Raw genomic sequence first — 19391 nt, forward strand, 5'->3', positions numbered from 1 at the left:
AGTCATTGGCTGAGGGCTGTGTGGAAGAAGTGTGGCCATGGCTCTGAAACTGAGGCAGGTCCCACAGCTGCTGCCACACTGCCTGCAGCTTTCCAGCAAGTTCTTTCATGGAGGCAGGGCACGGCAGTTCCCCACAGCTGCTGCAACCGCCTCATACTCACTCAAGACACTTTTTTCTTAGACTAGAATGTGTATATTTCAACAGACCAGAAAATGGAAAACAATACGTGTGGAATTCACTAATTCAAATGGAAACCAAAGGAATGACTATTTGGAACCTGCTTGAACTCACCAAAAACAAGTCACACCAGAACAACCAGTATCTCCTTTCTTTGATAAACTTATATAGCAGTTCCCTCTTATCCACGGGGGATACGTTCCAAAATGCTCAGTGAATTGCCGAAACTGCCAAGAGTACCAAATCCCTTATATACTATGCTTTTTCCTACATAGACAAACCTATGGTAAAGTTTAACTTCTAAATTAGGCACAGTAAGAGATGAACAATCATCACTAATAATAAAATAGGCCAATTACAACTATATACTATAATAAAAGTTATGTGAATGTGGTCTCTCTCTCTCTTATTTTATTGTATTGTATTCACCTATTTTTGGACCTATTTTTGACTGTGGACAACTGAAAATACGGGAATCAAAACCATGAAAAAGGGGGGCTACCTTATAGAAAGATAACTCGAGTGATAGTGGCATGATGTTTGATAGCAGTTACAATGCTTAAATAATATGCTGAGCTGAAGACGCTAAATGAGATAATAAATGGTATGCTGTAGGCTTATGTCTTTACTTTGCTTTTAAACACTGAAAAGGCAAGGCAGGTGGATCACCTAAGGTCAGGAGTTCGAGGCCTGCCAACATGGCAAAACCCTGTCTCTACTAAAAATACAAAAATTAACCAGACGTGGTGCACGCCTGTAATCCCAGCTACTTGGAAGGCTGAGGCAGGAGAATCACTTGAACCCAGGAGGTGGAGGTTGCAGTGAGCCGAGATCACACCACTGCACTCCAGCCTGGGTGACAGAGCAAGACCCTGTCTCGGCCGGGTGCGGTGGCTCACGCCTGTAATCCCAGCACTTTGGGAGGGCAGGGAGGGCGAGGCAGGTGGATCACCTGAGGTTGGAGTTCAAGATCAGCCTGATCAACATGGAGAAACTCCATCTCTACTAAAAATACAAAACTATTCGGGCATGGTGGCACATGCCTGTAGTCCCAGTTACTCGGGAGGCTGAGGCAGGAGAATTGCTTGAACCCGGGAGACAGAATTTGCAGTGAGCCGAGATTGCGCCATTGCACTCCAGCCTGGGCAACAGATTGAGACTCTGTCTCAAAAAAAAAAAAAAAACAAAAAACAAAAAAACCACACACTGAAAAGATGTAGAACAAATGCTTAGATGTGATATTAATCAAGAGGGAGCAAGAGGGAGAGCTAATATTTTGCATGATAGAATAAGAAAACTAAACACTATTGGATACAGGGTCAGAAAAAAAAAAAAAAAAGAAAGAAAACAAAACCAACAAACAAAAAGTCTCAATAGAAGGGTAAAACCAAATGAGATGAAATCTTTTTATTGTAGACAAGATCTCGCTATGTTGCCAGGCAGGAGTGCAGTGGCTATTCACAGGCTCCATCATAGCACACAGTGGCCTCAAACTCCTGGCCTCAAGCTATCCCATGGCTTTAACGTCCTGAGTAGCTGGAACTACAGGCATGGACCTCCATGCCTGGTGTGAGATGACATCTTATAGGAATAATTAACATACTTTACTTGGGACCAAAACAAATAAACAAAAACAAAACTATGTACACAGATATAACAAACACAAAAGATGTAGCTTTTACCAATCAAAATCTTGTGTGGTGTGGCTGCAAAAAAATGTGAATTCAAGCCTGGGCAACACAGTGAGATCCTTGCCTCTACAAATAAATTAAAATATTAGCCAGGCAGGCCAGGCACAGTGGCTTACGCCTGTAATCCCAGCACTGTGGGAAGCCGAGGTAGGTGGATCACCTGAGGTCAGGAGTTGGAGATCAGCCTGGCCAACATGGCAAAATCTCGTCTGTACTAAAAGTACAAAACTCAGCTGGGCATGGTGGTGGGCACCTATAATCCCAGCTACTCGGGAGGCTGAGGCAGGAGAATTGCTTGAACCCGGGAGGTGGAGGATGCAGTGAGCAGAGATGGCACCACTGCACTCCAGCCTGGGTGACAAGAGTAAAACTCTATCTCAAAAAAAAAAAAAAAAAAAAGAAAGAAAGAAAGAAAAGAAAAAAATGTTTTTCAAGCTTGTTTTCAACAGCAAACACTTTCTCCTAATGCAAACATCTATAGAATATCAATATGAAATACAGTCACATGTGCCCCTGAGGTAACTGCAAGAAACTCCTAGAGCTCTGAGAAACAGCTTGAAAATCCTTGCCCTAAACCACAGAGCAAGTTCTATTCTCTTTTGTATCTTAGACTATTTGAAATGGTAAGATCAGTTCTGGTTACTACACTTTAAAGCATCTTTGAAAATCTTGACCCTACAAAAGAATAATGCAAGGATTTGAAAATGTATCTCACTAAAAACCAGTAAAGGAGATGTTTTCCTCACTGTGTCATGAAATATGTTCTTGAAATATGTTCTCAAAACACCTGCAAATATCTGGAAAAGAAACCAGGACTTATTCCGTGTCTCCAGAAGACAGAACTAGAAAAAAGAGATAGTGCGTGTGTGTTTGTTAGGGCTGCTGTAACAAAGTAATTGAAACTGGATGGCTTAAAAGAAACCAAACATTTATTGTTTCACATTTCTGGAGGCTGGAAATCCAGGATCAAGGTATCAGCAGAATCACGTTCTCTCCCACAGCTCCAGGGAAGAACCTTTCCCTGCTTCTTCCAGCCTCTGATGTTCCCAGCAATCCCTGGCATTCACTGGCTTGTTGATACATGACTCCATGACTACATGGTCGACTACATGGTCTTCTCCACTGTGTGCGTGAGTCTCTTCTCCAATTCTTAGGACACCAATTCTATTGGATTAAGGCCACACTCTACTTCGGTATGACCTCACCTCAACTAATGACATCTGCAATGACTCTATTTCCAAATAGGGTCACAATTTGAGGTACTGGGAGTTAAGACTTCAACACATCTTATTGGAGGACACGATTCAATCTGTAATAGATAGTATGAAGGTAGATTTCAGTTCTGAAAAAAAAAATTATTTATTTATTTTTTTGAGACAGGATGTCACTCTTTCTCCAGGTTGGAGTGCAGTGGCACAATGCAACCTCCGTCTCCCAAGTCTCTTTTTGGTTTCAAAAAAAAAAGTATTAAATTATTTTCCAGCAATTAGTTACTGGGCAATTAACCCACAAACTGAGTAAAATCATCACACTAAATATTTCAATATCATTGCTGCCTAAAAACTTCAGCTCCCATCTCCACTTACTAATTGACTGTATAAGCTACCATACTCAGTACAATGGGGGAATGTAAGCACACCTCCTTTTCTCCCAAACCTGCTTCTTCACTTTGTTCTTTGGTGAAAACTATCACCCTCAACATAGTGGTTATCTCAAGTATAAATGTACTGACTTTGAGCATGGATTTTGGAATTTGTCAGACTCAGGTTTGGGTTTTGTTTGTTTGTTTGTTTGTTTGATTGATTTTTAAACTGTCTCGCTCTGTCATCCAGGCTGGAGTGCAGTGATCTTCCCATCCCAGCCTCCCAAGTAGTTGGGACCACAGGTGCACACCACCATGCCTAGCTAATTTTTATATTTTTGCAGACGTGGAGTTTCACCATGTTGCCCAGGCTAGATTCAGGTTTTAAATTCTAGCTCCATCACATTTAAAGTGTGTGAATTTGGGCAATTTGATTATGGCTGAATTTGTCCATTTTCTCACACCCTATTTCAAGCCATCATCATCCTGTCTTTATTACTAAAAGCCTTCTAATTTTTTTTTTTTTTTTAAAGACAGACTCTTGCTCTGTTGCCAGGCTGGAGTACAGTGACATGATCTCGGCTCACTGCAACCTCCCCCTCCTGGGTTCAAGTGATTCTTCTGCCTCAGCCTCCTGAGTAGCTGGAACTACAGGCATGTGCCACTAGGCCAGGCTAATTTTTTTTTGTATTTTTAGTAGAGACGGTGTTTCACCATGTTGGCCAGGATGGTCTCGATCTCTTGCCCTCGTGATCTGCCTGCCTTGGCCTCCCAAAGTTCTGGGATTACAGGCATGAGCCACCATGCCTAGCCAATTTTTTTTTTTTTTAAATTGAGGTATAATGTACAATAATCTACAAATACAGTGTATAATTTGATGAATTTGACATATACATCTGTGAAACCAAGACAATCAAGATAATGAACATATGTATCATTCCCAAAAGTTTGTTTCTTCCCCTTTGTAATCTCCCCTTCCCGCCGTCCCATTTCCCTATGCGAACATTTATCGAATTCTGTCACTGTAACTAAGGATGCGTTTTCTGGAATTTTATGTAAATAAAGCCATACAGGATGTATGCTTTTTGGCCTGGCTATATTCACTCAGCATAACCAAGATTTATCAGGATTCATCAACTTCATTACATGTATCAATAGTTTGTTCCTATTTTATTGCTGAATTATTCCCTTGTATGGAGAGTTGCTTATCTATTCACCTATTGATGGGCATTTGGGATGTTTCTAGTTTGGGCAGATTACATAAAACATAAAATGTTTTCTGTTTCATATAAACATTAGTGTACGAGGCCCTTTGTGGACATATGTTTTCTTTTCTCTTGGGCAAATAGCTAGGTGTGAAATGGCTGATTTGTATAGTAGGTATGTGCATAACTTTTAAAGAAACTGCCAAATTATTTTCCAAAGTGGTTATACAATTCTAAATTCCCACCTGCAGTGTAGGAGAGTTTCCATTGCTCCACATCCTTGCCAAAACTTGGTATGGTCAATGCAGTTGGTGTGCAGTGGGATCTCATCGTTTTTATCATTGTTTTTATTTGTATTTTGCAAAGGACTAAGGGTGTTGAGCAGTGCTCCACGTGTTTGCCATTCCTATATTCTCTTTGGTTACATATCAGTTCGTGTAAAAAAACAAAATTGTCCATTACTTCATTGGGTTTTGTTATTGAATTTTAAGTTCTTAAAAAATTATAAATAGATCCTTTATCAGATATATCAACATAATTTGCAAAGATATTGTCTTGTTTTTATAGTTTGTCTTTTGAAGAACCCGTTTTACATTTTGATGAGTCCAACTCATTCTTTTAGAGTTTGTGTCATAGTTAAGAAATCTTTGTCAAATCCAAGACCTCAGATTTTCTCCTTTTTGAAGTTTTACTGTTTTTGCTCTCAATTTAGGTCTATGATTCATTTTGGGCTAATTCTGTATATAGTGTTAGGTAAGATTTTTGTTTTTTGCATATGGCTGTCCAAATGTTCTAATGCCTTTCGCTAGATGGACTGTTGTTTCACCCAGAAGTGCCTTGGCATCTTTTTTTGAAAATCAGTTGGCCGTATTTCTGGACTCTCTATTCTGTTCCATTATGTCTGTCTTTATTCCAATAGTTCATATTATAATCAATTCAAGCCATCATCCTTTGTCTGGATTACTGAAAAAGCCTCTTGGGTTCTGCTCCCATCCCCACATTCCCAGCTCTGTGACTCTTCCAATCCATTCTCCAGACTACAGCCAAGGCCAAGGTAATTTTTCCAAAGTGCAAATCTCATTCCACCAGTCCCTTTGCCCACAATATTAAGTCAAAACTTTATAACATGATTTTTGTTTTTGAGATGGAGGCTTGCTCTGTTGCCCAGGCTGGAGTGCAGTGGTGCGATCTCGGCTCACTGCAACCTTTGTCTCCTGGTTCAAGCGATTCTCCTGCCTCAGCCTCCCGAGTAGCTGGGATTACAGGCACGTGCCACTGGCCTGGTTAATTTTTGTGTTTTAGTAGAGACGAGTTTCACCCTGTTGGCTAGGCTGGTCTCAAACTCCTGACCTCAGGTGATCCGCTTGCCTTGGCCTCCCAAAGTGTTGGGATTACAGGCATGAGCCACTTCACCTGGCCATAACATGGTTTTTTACCATTCTAATTCAATGCTCCCACCATACTGTTCTTTCTCATACCTGGGCCTTTGCAGTGTGTGCTTATACATGCCCTCATCTTCACTCTCCCACCTTTACCTGGCAAATACTCATCCTGCATTTCATCACATTCCCTGAATTCTTTCTTGGACTCCCTGTGTTGATTTTTCCTGCCTTGATGCTCACCCAGCACTCTGTGATTACCCCAGGACACCAAGTGTCAAACAGTATTTCAATTACCTGTCTGCCTTCCCTGCTTGATCATAGTTCCTTGAGACTCAGTAGGCACTCAATATTTAAATGAGTATAAAGACAAACAAGATAGGTTCTCATTCTTCAGAAGATCCCAAGTTATGCCAGGCAGATCAGCAAACCCTATCAGATCATGTCAAACTCCTCTAATGCTTTCTAGATCTGTTTATATTGTTTCTGCTGGTTGTTTATCATGGTGTCTTATTTCCTAGAATGTGATAACTTTATGTCCTAGGAAGAAAGTATCTTCCTCCAGAGAGGATTTTCATTTGCTTCCGCATGTCATCTCCTGAGGACACTGCCAGTCAGGGACCACATCTTAATCCAAGTCCAAGGCTTGACATTCCCTGAACCACCCTACAGTGGGTGCAAATCCGAATCATGGCTGGTTTACTTAGCTGATCTTTACTATGAAGCAGACCCATTGGGTCTAGCTTTAAATTATTTCTTGGTGGGTGGGATGCTGGGGTAGTAGTGCAGGCTCCTTGTTTTAGGCATATCCTGGGCAACTATCCTTGTGATATTGCCCACACAGTGGCTTAGTTTCATAACTATTTCTTCCCAATTGATAAATTCCTGGAGGACAAAAGTAACTCTTAGTTGCTGGGCTCATCTCTCAGCTAGTGGAAACTGAAGGACCAAATAACTTCAGTCTTACCCTGACTCACAAGGACCTACATCATCCCAAATACCCTGCTCACCCTCAATTAGTCACACAGTCCTTTGTACTGATCTTCATGCAAATTCCTCTCCTGTCCTAGCATTTTGTACTTTTACATTTTTCAGATCATGACAGTATTTTTATTTTTTTGAAATGGAGTTTTGCTCTGTCACCCAGGCTGGAGTGCAGTGCATGGTCTCAGCTCACTGAAACTTCTGCCTCCCAGGTTCAAGTGATTCTTGTGCCTAAGCCTCCCAAACAGTGGGATTACAGGTATGTGACACCATGCCCAGCTTTTTTGTATTTTTAGTAAAGATGGGGTTTCTCCATGTTGGCCAGGCTTGTCTTGACCTCCTGGCCTCAATGACCCACCTGCCTTGACCTCCCAGAGTGCTGGGATTACATGTGTGAGCCACCATGCCTGGCCCATGACGGTATTAAAGAAAACAAATTCAGAGGGTACACGTGCAGGTTGATTACACAGATCTACTGCCTAATGCTGGGGGTTTGGGCTCTATTGAACCCATGCCCAAATAGCTAACACAGTACCCAATGGGTAGTTTTTCCAACCCTGGCACCTATCCCCCACTCCCTTTTGGAGTCCCCTGTGTCTTTTTTTTTTTTTGGAGATGGAGTCTCGCTGTCCCAGACTGGAGTGCAATGGTGTGATCTCAATTCACTGCAACCTCTGCCTCCCAGATTCAAGCTATTCTCCTGCCTCAGTCTCCCAAGTAGCTGGGATTACAGACTCCATTAATTTTTGTATTTTTAGTAGAGACGGGGTTTCACCATGTTGGCCAGGCTGGTCTCAAGCTCCTGACCTTGCGATCCACTCGCCCAAAGTGCTGGGATTACAGGCGTGAGCCACTGTGCCTGGCCCGTCTATCTTTATGCGTTACAGTACTTTTGGCAGACATGTTTCTGATAATCAGAAACTATCTGCACCTCTTAAGGCTTGTAACATTTTATGATATGCTTTTCTATTTATTATCCCCCTTATTACATAAGCCCTTTGAAGATATATACTTTATCTGCCATCCTTCTTGGCACATGAAAGGTACACAATAATTATCTGCTTAATGTTGGTTTTTAACCTTATGTCAGGTTTACCTTTATGATTTTATGGTTCCTGAGATGTATTTAGTTTAAAACAATTAATTTGTGACAAGCAATTTGCCTGAGATAAAGATATGAGAAACACCTATAAAAAAGAAGCCAAAACCAATGAGGAATGATTAATGATTTATTTAAAAGTAATTTTTGTCAAACTCTCTGGGATAGAAAGAGCAGGGTTCTGCTGTAACATTTTACTCAGGTGGTGGTTCTTGATGTATGTTTCAAAATAGCTACCACCTAAGTTTCTTTGAGAAAGCTATGATAAAAATACAAGTATAACCAAGTTAATTCAATACACACTTATTAAATGCCTATGTGCTACAGGTACTGTATACTAGGTACTGTGTGCTATGTGCTGGGGACACAAACACAATTGCCACACTGTCCCTACTGTTAAAAAGTTCGGGATAGATGACTGGTAGGGAGAAGAAAGGACATGGATGACAACCTTTCAGCTACCTTTGAACTAGACCTTTCAGGTAGAAACGCAGATCATGAACATTCTAGCAACAGGGAAGAACATTAGCAGAGGACAGTGGAGGGTTGCATTGCTACTGCTTATGAAACAAGGTTTGTGGATGGCTGAAGAGCAGCCTAGGGACACCAAGGCCAGGTAGTGAAAGGCCCTAATGGTAACGAGACTGGAGAGAAGGTAGAAATCTCAGAGACATTTTAAGGTTACACTCGACAGGACTTGAAAAATGCAAGGAGAGGACTACTGAGTATCACTGCTTGGTTAACTAGGTTGGATGGGAATGTCATTAAATTATAGCAGGATAAAAGAAATATGTTTTCATTGGGGTGAATATGGAGACATAAAATTTTAATGTTGAATTGGCTATCTGCAGGATACAGCCATCTATATTAGGATCTTGTCTGATGATATATATTCACCCACATTAAGTCCCTGAAGGCCAGGTACACACACGAGAAGGTATTTCCTATCTTGGGATAAACTTTCCTTATTATTTCCACAATCCACTTAACTGTAAAGGGTGTAGGGATTCCCACTTATGTATTCTGCATCACGCAGGCAAACATTAAAAATAAATCTCACAGGCAACTAAAAAACTGGTTGAAAGGGGCTCCCAACAGGACAGATAACCACTGTGGCTTTGAGCTTTATTATCCAAGTACACAAAACTCTTAGCTGTGTCACTTGATCCTTCAATTTAGCTTATGTTTAACTTTGTTATGTGTTATGTTAGTGTGAAAATCAGTGAGAAATATAGGGAGGACATAAACAGAATCACTTATCCAGAGTAGCTTAAAGTAGTGGAGAAAAGTCAAATCCTACTATGGAAAGTAGAAATTACTTTAAGGATTATAATAAAGGAAAAGGGCACCATCAAAGTACAAAAGAAGATGGTTCATATATTTATCTAACCATCTACTAACATAGTTGTGTAGGACGGCAGGAACAGTTTGAGACATGATCATTTTTATGGCAGAATGGCTGCCTCAATGAGGACTAAGGTGCTCCTGAGGCAAGCAGATCCCCTGTAGAAAAGAACACTTAGAAATTACCAGCAGAGCATATTTAATTCTTCCTGTCAGAAATAACAGACGCTGAGATAGCCCCTTCTTGTGGTTATTTCCTTCCTCTTCTTGCAGCTTCAAGAGTCACTCATTTAAGTCATTAGTTGATCTGTTTGTATACTCCAGAAAGCATCCAGAAGTTCTTACAGTATGTCCTTAATTGTACAACTTGAAGTTCAGAAACATTGGACTCACGATAACTCTAAACAAGTGCCTGGGTCTCCATTTCCATCTTCTCTGAAAACGCTCAGTCTTTAATTGGGACTTATTAAAACATAAACACTAAAACTAGCTACATATTACATAAAGATGATGTGTTAAATAGATGGTTTGAGTGACTATCTTCATTCTGTTGCACTCATTTTGGAAATGGACATGTTCCTGTTTCTATAATCCTTTAAAATTCAGTCTTTTGTGAAGAGAAACTACTGTACAAATAAAGTTTTACATCATAAACCAAAAAGAGGTCTGGTATCTATCCCATTTAGTATTCAAGTCTACAGAAAAAAATCCAGTGACAACTGCTTTATTATTAAAAGTTATGAAATTCCATAAAGCACACAAAGTAATCTGCATTCAACTAACAAGTCTGATACATGTATTAAAAAATATATAACATAGATTTGTCTGTTTTAACATTTATATTCTATTTAAAAAGTAGTGACTTTACATATTTTGCAACTTGAATTTATAAAATATATACATCCACCCTACTCAAATCCGTAAGCATGAGCTTTCATTCCTATTAATAAAATGCACAATCCGTAGTTCTGAATAATAAAAGGAAAATGGTACCAACTAAAATGAACAAATTCCTTTTGACCTGAACATGCATTTAGTTTTTGGCTACTAATCAACCCAATAATCCATTCAAATAATTATTTTACCTTGAGCCTGACCACCAATTTGCCTTTACATATACAATCTGTGGTTAACTATGAAGAGGTGCATTTTCATGGTATCTGACAAAATTTACCAAGTTTCTTATGGTAGATTTCAGGCTTTAAATTGTATGTTTCAGGCTTCAAAAGATGCAGGATTATTCAATCTTTCCACATACCAGAAAATCTGACAAGTGATGTCATTTCGAAATCATGTTTTTGCCTTTGAGAAAACAACTTAGAACTGTGGTAGGACCATCCTTTTCTCAAAACCCAGAAAGTGTATGTGCCAAGGACTAGAACAAGAACTGGATCTCTCCTTTTCCCAGTCAACTCCTCACTCACCATATTAAAACTGGAGTTATTGAGGTATGTTAAGATAGATCAGCTTCTATTCAGGCATTCCTTCCACATACTCAAAATACTCTGATATTTTATTAACAAAAAATTTTTCATAAAAAAAATAGTCATTTAATCATTTTAGAGACTCATCACAAAATACAAGTCACAATATTAACATGTGAAAATTAAAATTACAATTAACATCTCACCAGGATCAAAGAACTCTAACTTCAACTTTCAGGATAGAGAGCCAAGTTTCAAGTATATGTCTAAATTCTACGTGCCTCTAAAGATAATAATGCACATAAACCTGTCTTAAATCAGCAAACAGATGAGGCATGGTGGCTTGCACCTGTAATCCCAGCACTTTGGGAGGCTGAGGCAGGAGGAATGCCTGAGCCCAGGAATTGAAGATCAGCCTGGGCAACACGGTGAGACCTCGTGTCTTAAAGAAAAAACAAAAAACAGAAAAAAAACAAACAAACTGCACATCCATTCAGGCATGGTGGCACACACCTGTAGACTCAGCTACTCGGGAGGCAGGAGGATTGCTTGAGCCAAGAAGGTCAAGGCTGCAATGATTGTTCCACTGCACACTCCAGCCTGGGCAACAGAGAAAGAACCTGTCTCAAAAAACAAAAACAACCGCCACACAATTTATGTTGAGAAAGCAAGTTTCCCACAAATTATTTTTAAAAAACGATTCCAGGCTGGGTGCAGTGGGTCATGCCTGTAATCACAACACTTTGGGAGGCTGAGGTGGGCAGATCAGCTTGAAGTCAGGAGTTCGACACCAGCCTGGCCAACATAGTGAAACCTTGTCTCTACTAAAAATACAAAAATTAGTCAGGTGTGGCAGTGCATGCCTGTAATCCCAGCTACTCAGGAGGCCGAGGCAGGAGAAACGCTTAGACCCAGGAGGCGGAGGTTGAAATGAGCCAGATTGTGCCACTGCACTAAAGCCCAGGTGACAGAACAAGACTCCGTCTCAAAAATAAATAAATAAATAAATAAAAAATAAAAATAATCATCATTCCACATCTCAAAATGACTTAGAAATTTAAATGGAAAAATAAATAATTTGCTTGGGCAATAATTTGGCTTTGGGAGAGTCCTCATCCAAAAATAACAAAATTTCCTTAATATTAGTAGTGAAGAACTAATTACAGCTAACAGCTCATTTGCCAAGCAGTCAATTATTCAACAAATTTAGCCATCTACTGACAAACTGAAATTAGTATCAGAATTTCCATGTATTTTATTTGTAGGTAGGAGAGCCATTTTAAATTTTTCAAAAATTCATGGCATAATTTTAATAATCTTCCTTCTGTAGATTCCCTAACTTCAGGGAAAAAAAAAGAGAATAAATTAGAAGTGAGAAAAGGAAACTGTGGAAGACTGATACACTGAACATCTGTGGGAAGAGACAGAAAAATAGGAAGAAAAAGAAAGGACAGATTTTTAAAAATTTAGAAAAGACTGCAAAGAGGATTGGGGCCAGTTGGTGCAGATTAAAAGACACCTTCTTCACAGACCTCAATCATGCACAGGCAGTAAGGGCATTACTGTAACACAGAACAGTATAGTAGCTGATTTTGATAATGAATTCTCAGAAAATAATATGATTAAGCTTCAGTTCTTATTGAAAAGCAATTTACATACACAATTGCAAACAATTGCAAATTTTAAGCATTCAGCTAAGATATGTACAAAAAAATTAATGAACATGAGATAAGAAATATAAGCAGCAGTCACCATAAAGGCTTAGAACTAGTGACACTGAATTCTTTATTTAAAAAAATTTTTGAACACACAGTACCTCCTCTTCTCTTCTATCTTTAGGAAGAAGTTATAACAAGGTTTAAATATCTCAATTCTGAAAAACAATAGGCTTTTAAAAAATAAGACTTGATTACCAGAAACAAGTAATATGTAGTTACATAACCATTTTCATATCACTACTCATTTCCATTATTTACCAATTCATCTTTGACGCAACTTGGAAACAATTAAGCAGTCACTAGACACCTGTTTTAGAATCTGAAGAAATTACTATCCACCACAGGAATCTAATGATGTACATATTTGCATATATTTAAAATTTCATAAGGGAAAAAGTAGTAAACTATTCTAGTTACTTTATACCAAATATTGATATTCCTAGTCAAAACAACAAGGATTAAGATCTTTCTCCAGGTGAACTGTTGACTATATAGATGCTATTTCCAGCACTTTCTTCTGGGGATTAAAAATGCTTTATTTCCCTGCTGGCTAACATGATAAATTATATATTACAAGTAAGTGCTTCAGAAGTGAATATTAATTCCTTAAGAGAACAACCATAAAATGTATTTTATAAAAATTCTCTTAAAAACTGAAAACAATCCTTCTCTTTAAAACCTATGGCATTAATCCCTACTTGACCAAAAAAAAAAAAAAAAAACATTTTTAAAAAAAAAAAAAAAGGAAGGGCACCATGTTCATGATCTAAGCACGCATAAATAAGGAAGCAAATGTATTACTGTCTTAATAGAATTTGGCAAACCAGAAGAATGGCTTAAAAATAAATAAATAAATAAATAAAAAAAGAAAAGTGTACATTATCTTCTAAGTATGAAAGTCTAATTCTGTAGGCCTATGTAGCAAATAGTGCCCCACGAGGAAATGCAGGGAGGGGGCAAGTAGCATATCCCTATATACATTTTCTTGATATTCTGGTTGTCTTTCAACAATGCATTACAGAGAAATATTCTTTTTATTATTACAAGCCATTCATTAATTGCTCTGTAGAGCAATGACTCAGATAAATGTCCTACGACTTTTAATAATGTAACTAACATATAAATTAAATTTAAGTGCAAGGAGTTTTCAATGATTCCTAAATTTCAAGAGAGTGTTGTTAACCTGATTATGAATTTTAAATGTTTGTGCTCCTATATTTTAGGATATTTCACCTATTTTCTTCTCTTTAAACCGTAAGATGTACCGAAATTATTTCATTTTCTTCTACTTTCCTCTGTTTCATTTTAGTTTATGGTATTTATATGTAGAGAGAGAGGTATGTTAAAATATTGTTATAAAAAACTCAATTGAGGCTATATATGACCTATTACTCTATAGTATAGCATTGTTAATCTTTGACCCAGTATATTAATTCCTTTGGTGAATAAATGTCACCAGTCATTTCTTTATAAAAGCATTTTAGTAAGAGAACCAGCAATATGGAGAGAGATTTCTCCCCAACCCCCAGAAAAAGATCAAGTCAAACGGTAGTGTAGAGCAGTTATGTAAAATATGAAAATACATAATTTACAGCTGCAATTTTCATATTAAAAGCAGTTTAAAACTCTGAGTAATTCAAAGACTTTCTGTCTTGGTTAAACAGGTCAACTAATAAAACTGACAGAGATCACTGTGAGAATTTATATTTATCTAGTCAAGACAGAACAAAAATGTTTATAATTTTTTAAAAGTGGTAATTGTTAACTAGCGGTATATAAACAGTGTCCACAATTTGGTGGCTGGCCATGGTTTTAATTTTTTTTTCAAGTTATTTCTATAGCAGACATATTTTTAGAGTCTACCCACCCCTGAGTTCAGCAATTATACTTTTAGAGTGTAAAATTATATGCCCTTAATTAACAACATGTACAAAGCTACAAAATGTCATCTATACAGATTAAAAACAATTTTAAAATATTTACCAATTATTGATTGAATGGTTTTACTGGGGTACATATTTCAAACCTTTCAGCCAACTGGCTTTTAGTTTTAAGCCCAAATTGATTCATATATTCACTGCAGGATATTTCAAAAAGAGTGCAACAATAAGGCATTAGTAAAAATAACACTGTAGTAGAAACAGATTTTGCATATGTGAAAAGGTAATTTATAAAATACATTAATCACTTCTTAAAAAGAACTTAGTTGCAGTATCATTAACTCACATGGTACTGAGAATTGGACCTTTCAACGATTTTTTTTCTGTAGAAAATTTTATCTAACTGTAAGCAAAGTCTTTTCAACAACAACAAAACAAAACCCTCCAGGAAAAACTATAGGGCTGTGTGAGACAAATAAGCAACCATTTGACAGCGATTTTTGCCTAAATTTTAAAATAAAAATGTCCACACTCTTTTGTTAAAACATTAAGCCTCTGTCAAAAATGTATTTCTTATTTTAGGGTACAGGATTAAAGGACAAGATGATACTTACAAGTAAAGAAAATTTACAAGAAAAAACTTAACAAAAGTTTTTCAATAAAAGTACTGTAACATTCAAACTTGACTTATAATAAAAGAAACAAGATTGCAAACAAAAATGTTTACGGGTTTTCCAAACATAAATAAATGAAATAGTGTTTAGGCAGTAGGGCTCATGCTGATGGCTAGCAGGAAGTGAACAGAGTGTAACCTACTTGGAAAAAATCTTTAATGTACAAATAACAAGCCCAAATTATGGACTGCAGCAATTTAATCATCACTGCCATTTTTCTTACTTCCAAAATAAAGCCTTGATTAAACCATTCATACCCTATATTACTCATACCTTTACTTCAGAGATTGAGGAACTATATACAACAAATGAATTTATTTTCACCATAGGGATAACATACTGTACCTCTCTGCCAATGTTACTTGAAAATCTTCCATGTCAAAACAACTTGACAGTAGATATAAACAATTCAATAAATACGCAATGATCTTTCATTACAGTCCTTTAAAGGCGCATGTTAATTCATGCTGTTAACCTTAGGATCACAGTGCATAGAATCCAAATATAAACAGTTGGGGTGACTTTTAAAGTAATGTTGGATCCCTCACTTTATTTATATTCCCACTATAACCGACAAGTTCATTTCATAGGCCCTATCATGCATTAATCATTGAGTGGCAGGAGTTAATGAAAACTTTTCCTGTTACAACGTCCATTGCCGGCAATGAACGTACCAAAACCGCCAAGGAAGTCATTGTTATTGCACAATACATAAGGACCTGGAGCTTTTCCAAAAGCTTAAAAAAATAAAAATAAAAAATGGAATTATATTTGACGTTTCCTGACACCTGCATTAATACTGTATGACTAATAAAAGCATGTCAGTTGCCTGGACTGAACCAGCGATCAACATGCGCCCAGAATGCACACAAGTAAAAATGCAGTAAAAGGAAGTAGTCTTCATTGCCTATAGGTCACTTCCAGTCAAAGGTTAAAGTTCAAAGACTGAATGATCAAAGTGCTCATTTTCTCAGTAGGACTATCTTCTGCTAGGAGGATGATAACAGTGGCATCAACAAGTATCATCTTTAAGAAAAGGAGAAAAAAGATAATTAAAAAGTCAAGCATGTATAAGTAAATTCTACAAGTTTGTTTAATGTAGAAATAATTTCAATTAGCAAGAAGTACACAGTTTACATGTCTGATCTGCCTCCCCCAAACCTGTGAATACAAAGTGTAATCTGTGTTCAATTACACAGTGATAAACAAATTAAGTTTTATTCTTTCAGAGAAATAGTTCCCACAAACCTTAAAATGATATGTTATTAGTACATTCTATTTAAAATAATAAACTGATATGACATGTTAGTACATATTCAGGATGTATTAATCTTAAGAGAATTATTTTATGGGCAACAAGTTCACATTGTAATGAGATAGGACGTAAACTCCTGATCAACATTGCCATGCTATTTAACACAGAATAATACACAACTTGTCTTCAGACTGTGAAGGAAGTAACCTTTCTTTACCAATGAGATACAATCTCCAAATCAATAAACAGTTAAGATTAATTTCCCTTTAGAAAATAAGCTTTCAGGCTGGACACGGTGGCTCACACCTGTAATCCCAGCACTTTGGGAGGCCAAGGCAGGCAGATCACTTGAGGTCAGGAGTTTGAGACCAGCCTGGCCAACATGGTGAAATCCTCTCTCTACTAAAAATACAAAAATTAGCTGGACATGGTGGTACACACCAATGGTCCCAGCTACTCAGGAGGCCGAGGCAAGGGAATTGCTCGAATCCGGGAGGCAGAGGTTGCAGTGACCCAAGACTGCGCCACTGCACTCCAGCCTGGGAGACAGAGGGAAGCTATGTCTCAAAAAAAAAAAAAAAAAAAAGAAGAGAAAATAAGCTTTCAGCAAGTATAGATACATACGCAAATGGGGTCATTATTTAATAATAACTTCTGGTAGTCTCAACACATATATATGTAACACAGACAACTTTAGAATTCATTATTTATTTTATAAAATTTCACGAAACATATCTGAAACATTTATTCTGAGGATGTTATTCTTCAGAAGGAAGCTACATAAAGAAACTAAGACTGGTGGCCAAGAGTTGTGAAAGCACTCAAGGAAAAATTCTGAAATCCTAGCCAAAATATTTTACAAACTGTCTGATATAGTTTGGGTATCTGCCCCTTCAAATCTCATGCTGAAATGAGTGATCCCCCATGTTGGAGAGGGGCCTAATGGGGAGGTGTTTGGGTCATGGGGGCAGATCCCTCAGGAATGGTTTGGTGCCCTCCTTGCAGTCATTAGTTCACTTGAGATCTGGCTGTTAAAGAGTCTGGGATGGCTCCCTCTCTTGCCATGTGACTTGCCTGCTCTCCCTTCACCTTCCACCATGAGTAAAAGCTTCCTGAGGCCTCACCAGAAGCAGATGCCAGCACTATGCTTCTGTATAGTCTGCCAAACTATGAGCCAAATAAACTTCTCTTCTTATAAATTAGTCTCAGGTGTTTCTTTAGAGCAACACAAAACATCAATACGCTGTCTCATGTTAGAATTGATACACCGCTAATTAAAAACCAGTAAAATCTGACTTCTAAGCTGGGTAAACGCAGAGTATTCCAAACAGACTAGAGTTTAAAAATAAATCATCCCTAATTCATTAGATGCCTTAAAATAAATAAGAATAGTATCTTTAAGAAAACAAGTAGTTTATATCCTGTAAGGTTCACTCACAATTTTTTTGGCAAAGCAAAGTGGCTCACACCTGTAATTCCAGCATTTTGGGAGGCTGAGGTGGATGAACTGCTTGAGCCCAGGAGTTCAAGACCAGCCTAGGCAATATGGCAAAATCTTGCCTCTAAAAAAATACAAAAATTAGCCTGGCATGGTAGTGCATGCCTGTAGTCCCAGCTACTTGGGACGCTGAGGCTGAGGTGGGAGGATCGCTTGAGTCTCAGAGGTTGAGGCTGCAGTGAGCCGTGATCCCTAGGCAACACCATCTCCAAAAAAAAAAAGGGATGTTCTTTAAATTATTGTGGTACTTGGAACAGAGAACATATACTTGTTATGGATATAAAACAAACTTAGGAATATGAAGAAGTTCCTTAAAACATCACTTCTGCAATAGAGTAACAATAGGGTTGGTCCCTAAAACTAACACTAAAACGAATCATACTCAAATCTCTAAGCTAAAAGATGGCACTAAATTCTACCTAATATGTCAAACTACTGAGGATAAATTTTAAGGTGATACAAGATAACAATGTATACAATAAGAAAAGTGACAGATAAAATTCAATTTGAACATAATGTTATCTAGTTAACTACCAATAAACTTGTATCTCCACATGCCATCTTTGACAGGTGGTAGCATGAATGCATCTTTATTAGCTTGTTCATTTTAGTATAGTGGGTTTCTGCAGAATGCGCTACCAAAATGATTACGGTATCTTTGTGAAGCTATTTCCCATATCTCAATCCCTGTTATGATACTACCCACCTAGTTCTGAAGAAACAAATGATCTATAACAGCTAGATCCACAGGGACTTGCGGGATTACAAATCCATGATGGCTATATGTAATCAAGAGTTTATAAGCAAATTCTAAGTATAGATACAGGTATGAGCCAAAGTCACGGCCATCCTTTTTCTAAATAGGATGGTCATAACTAAGAAGCAAAAAACTTATCCATTAGTAGAAAGAACACAGTTTGCTAGCCAGAAGAAAGTGTATTGGATACCAGGACAGACTAACCACCCCCCCAACCTAAATAAATAAATAAATAAATAAATAACTGAGTAAACCCATTCTGGGTCAAGACAAATACAGGCCAACAAAAGGTGGTAAAAGAATGGTGTATTTAATCTCTTGGCTAAAGTATTTATGACAAGACAATGGCTTAAAGAAAAATCTAATATTAACCATTTATATTTTTCCTGGAACTTCAGAAGCCTTTACTAAAATTACACTTTCAAATATAACATACAAACTACCAGTTTCAAAGAGGTGACACCGACCATGGCTAACTTCACTGTGCTTCTGAGAAATATAAATGAGAGAGAACTATATTAGAAGAAGGTCATTTAGTTTTCTCCTGAGAATAAAAACTATCATATAGTTTTCCAACTATCATGGAAACCCATCTCCTTGTATATCCCCAGAGACAGAAGACTAGAAAAAGAAGGAACACAGTAATATAGGTCAGTGGATATGAAGTGTATGCTACCTCCAAGAAAGAAAAAATATTTAGTTTTGTCTCTCAACAATTTAGGG

The 19391-nt window shown here is 37.7% G+C and overlaps 1 protein-coding gene across 9 annotated transcripts in view; it reads right to left on the bottom strand.

Annotated features, from left to right (window-relative positions):
• Positions 1–12657: 12657 nt before the first annotated feature.
• Positions 12658–19391, bottom strand: part of UBE2W (ubiquitin conjugating enzyme E2 W) — a 73025-nt gene continuing 66291 nt past the window's right edge. For 7 of the 9 annotated variants that reach the window (XM_031669633.1, XM_031669634.1, XM_003902869.5 and 4 more), the window contains one exon: positions 13958–16184. In XM_031669633.1, coding sequence (XP_031525493.1) covers positions 16171–16184 — 14 coding nt within the window. In that variant the 3' untranslated portion in view covers positions 13958–16170. Of the gene's footprint in view, positions 16185–19391 lie in introns of all 9 variants that reach the window. The other 2 variants (XR_004185853.1, XR_004185852.1) reach the window with 1 other exon arrangement.

Source organism: Papio anubis, chromosome 8 (genome assembly GCF_008728515.1).
Source record: "Papio anubis isolate 15944 chromosome 8, Panubis1.0, whole genome shotgun sequence".
Lineage (NCBI taxonomy): Eukaryota > Metazoa > Chordata > Mammalia > Primates > Cercopithecidae > Papio > Papio anubis.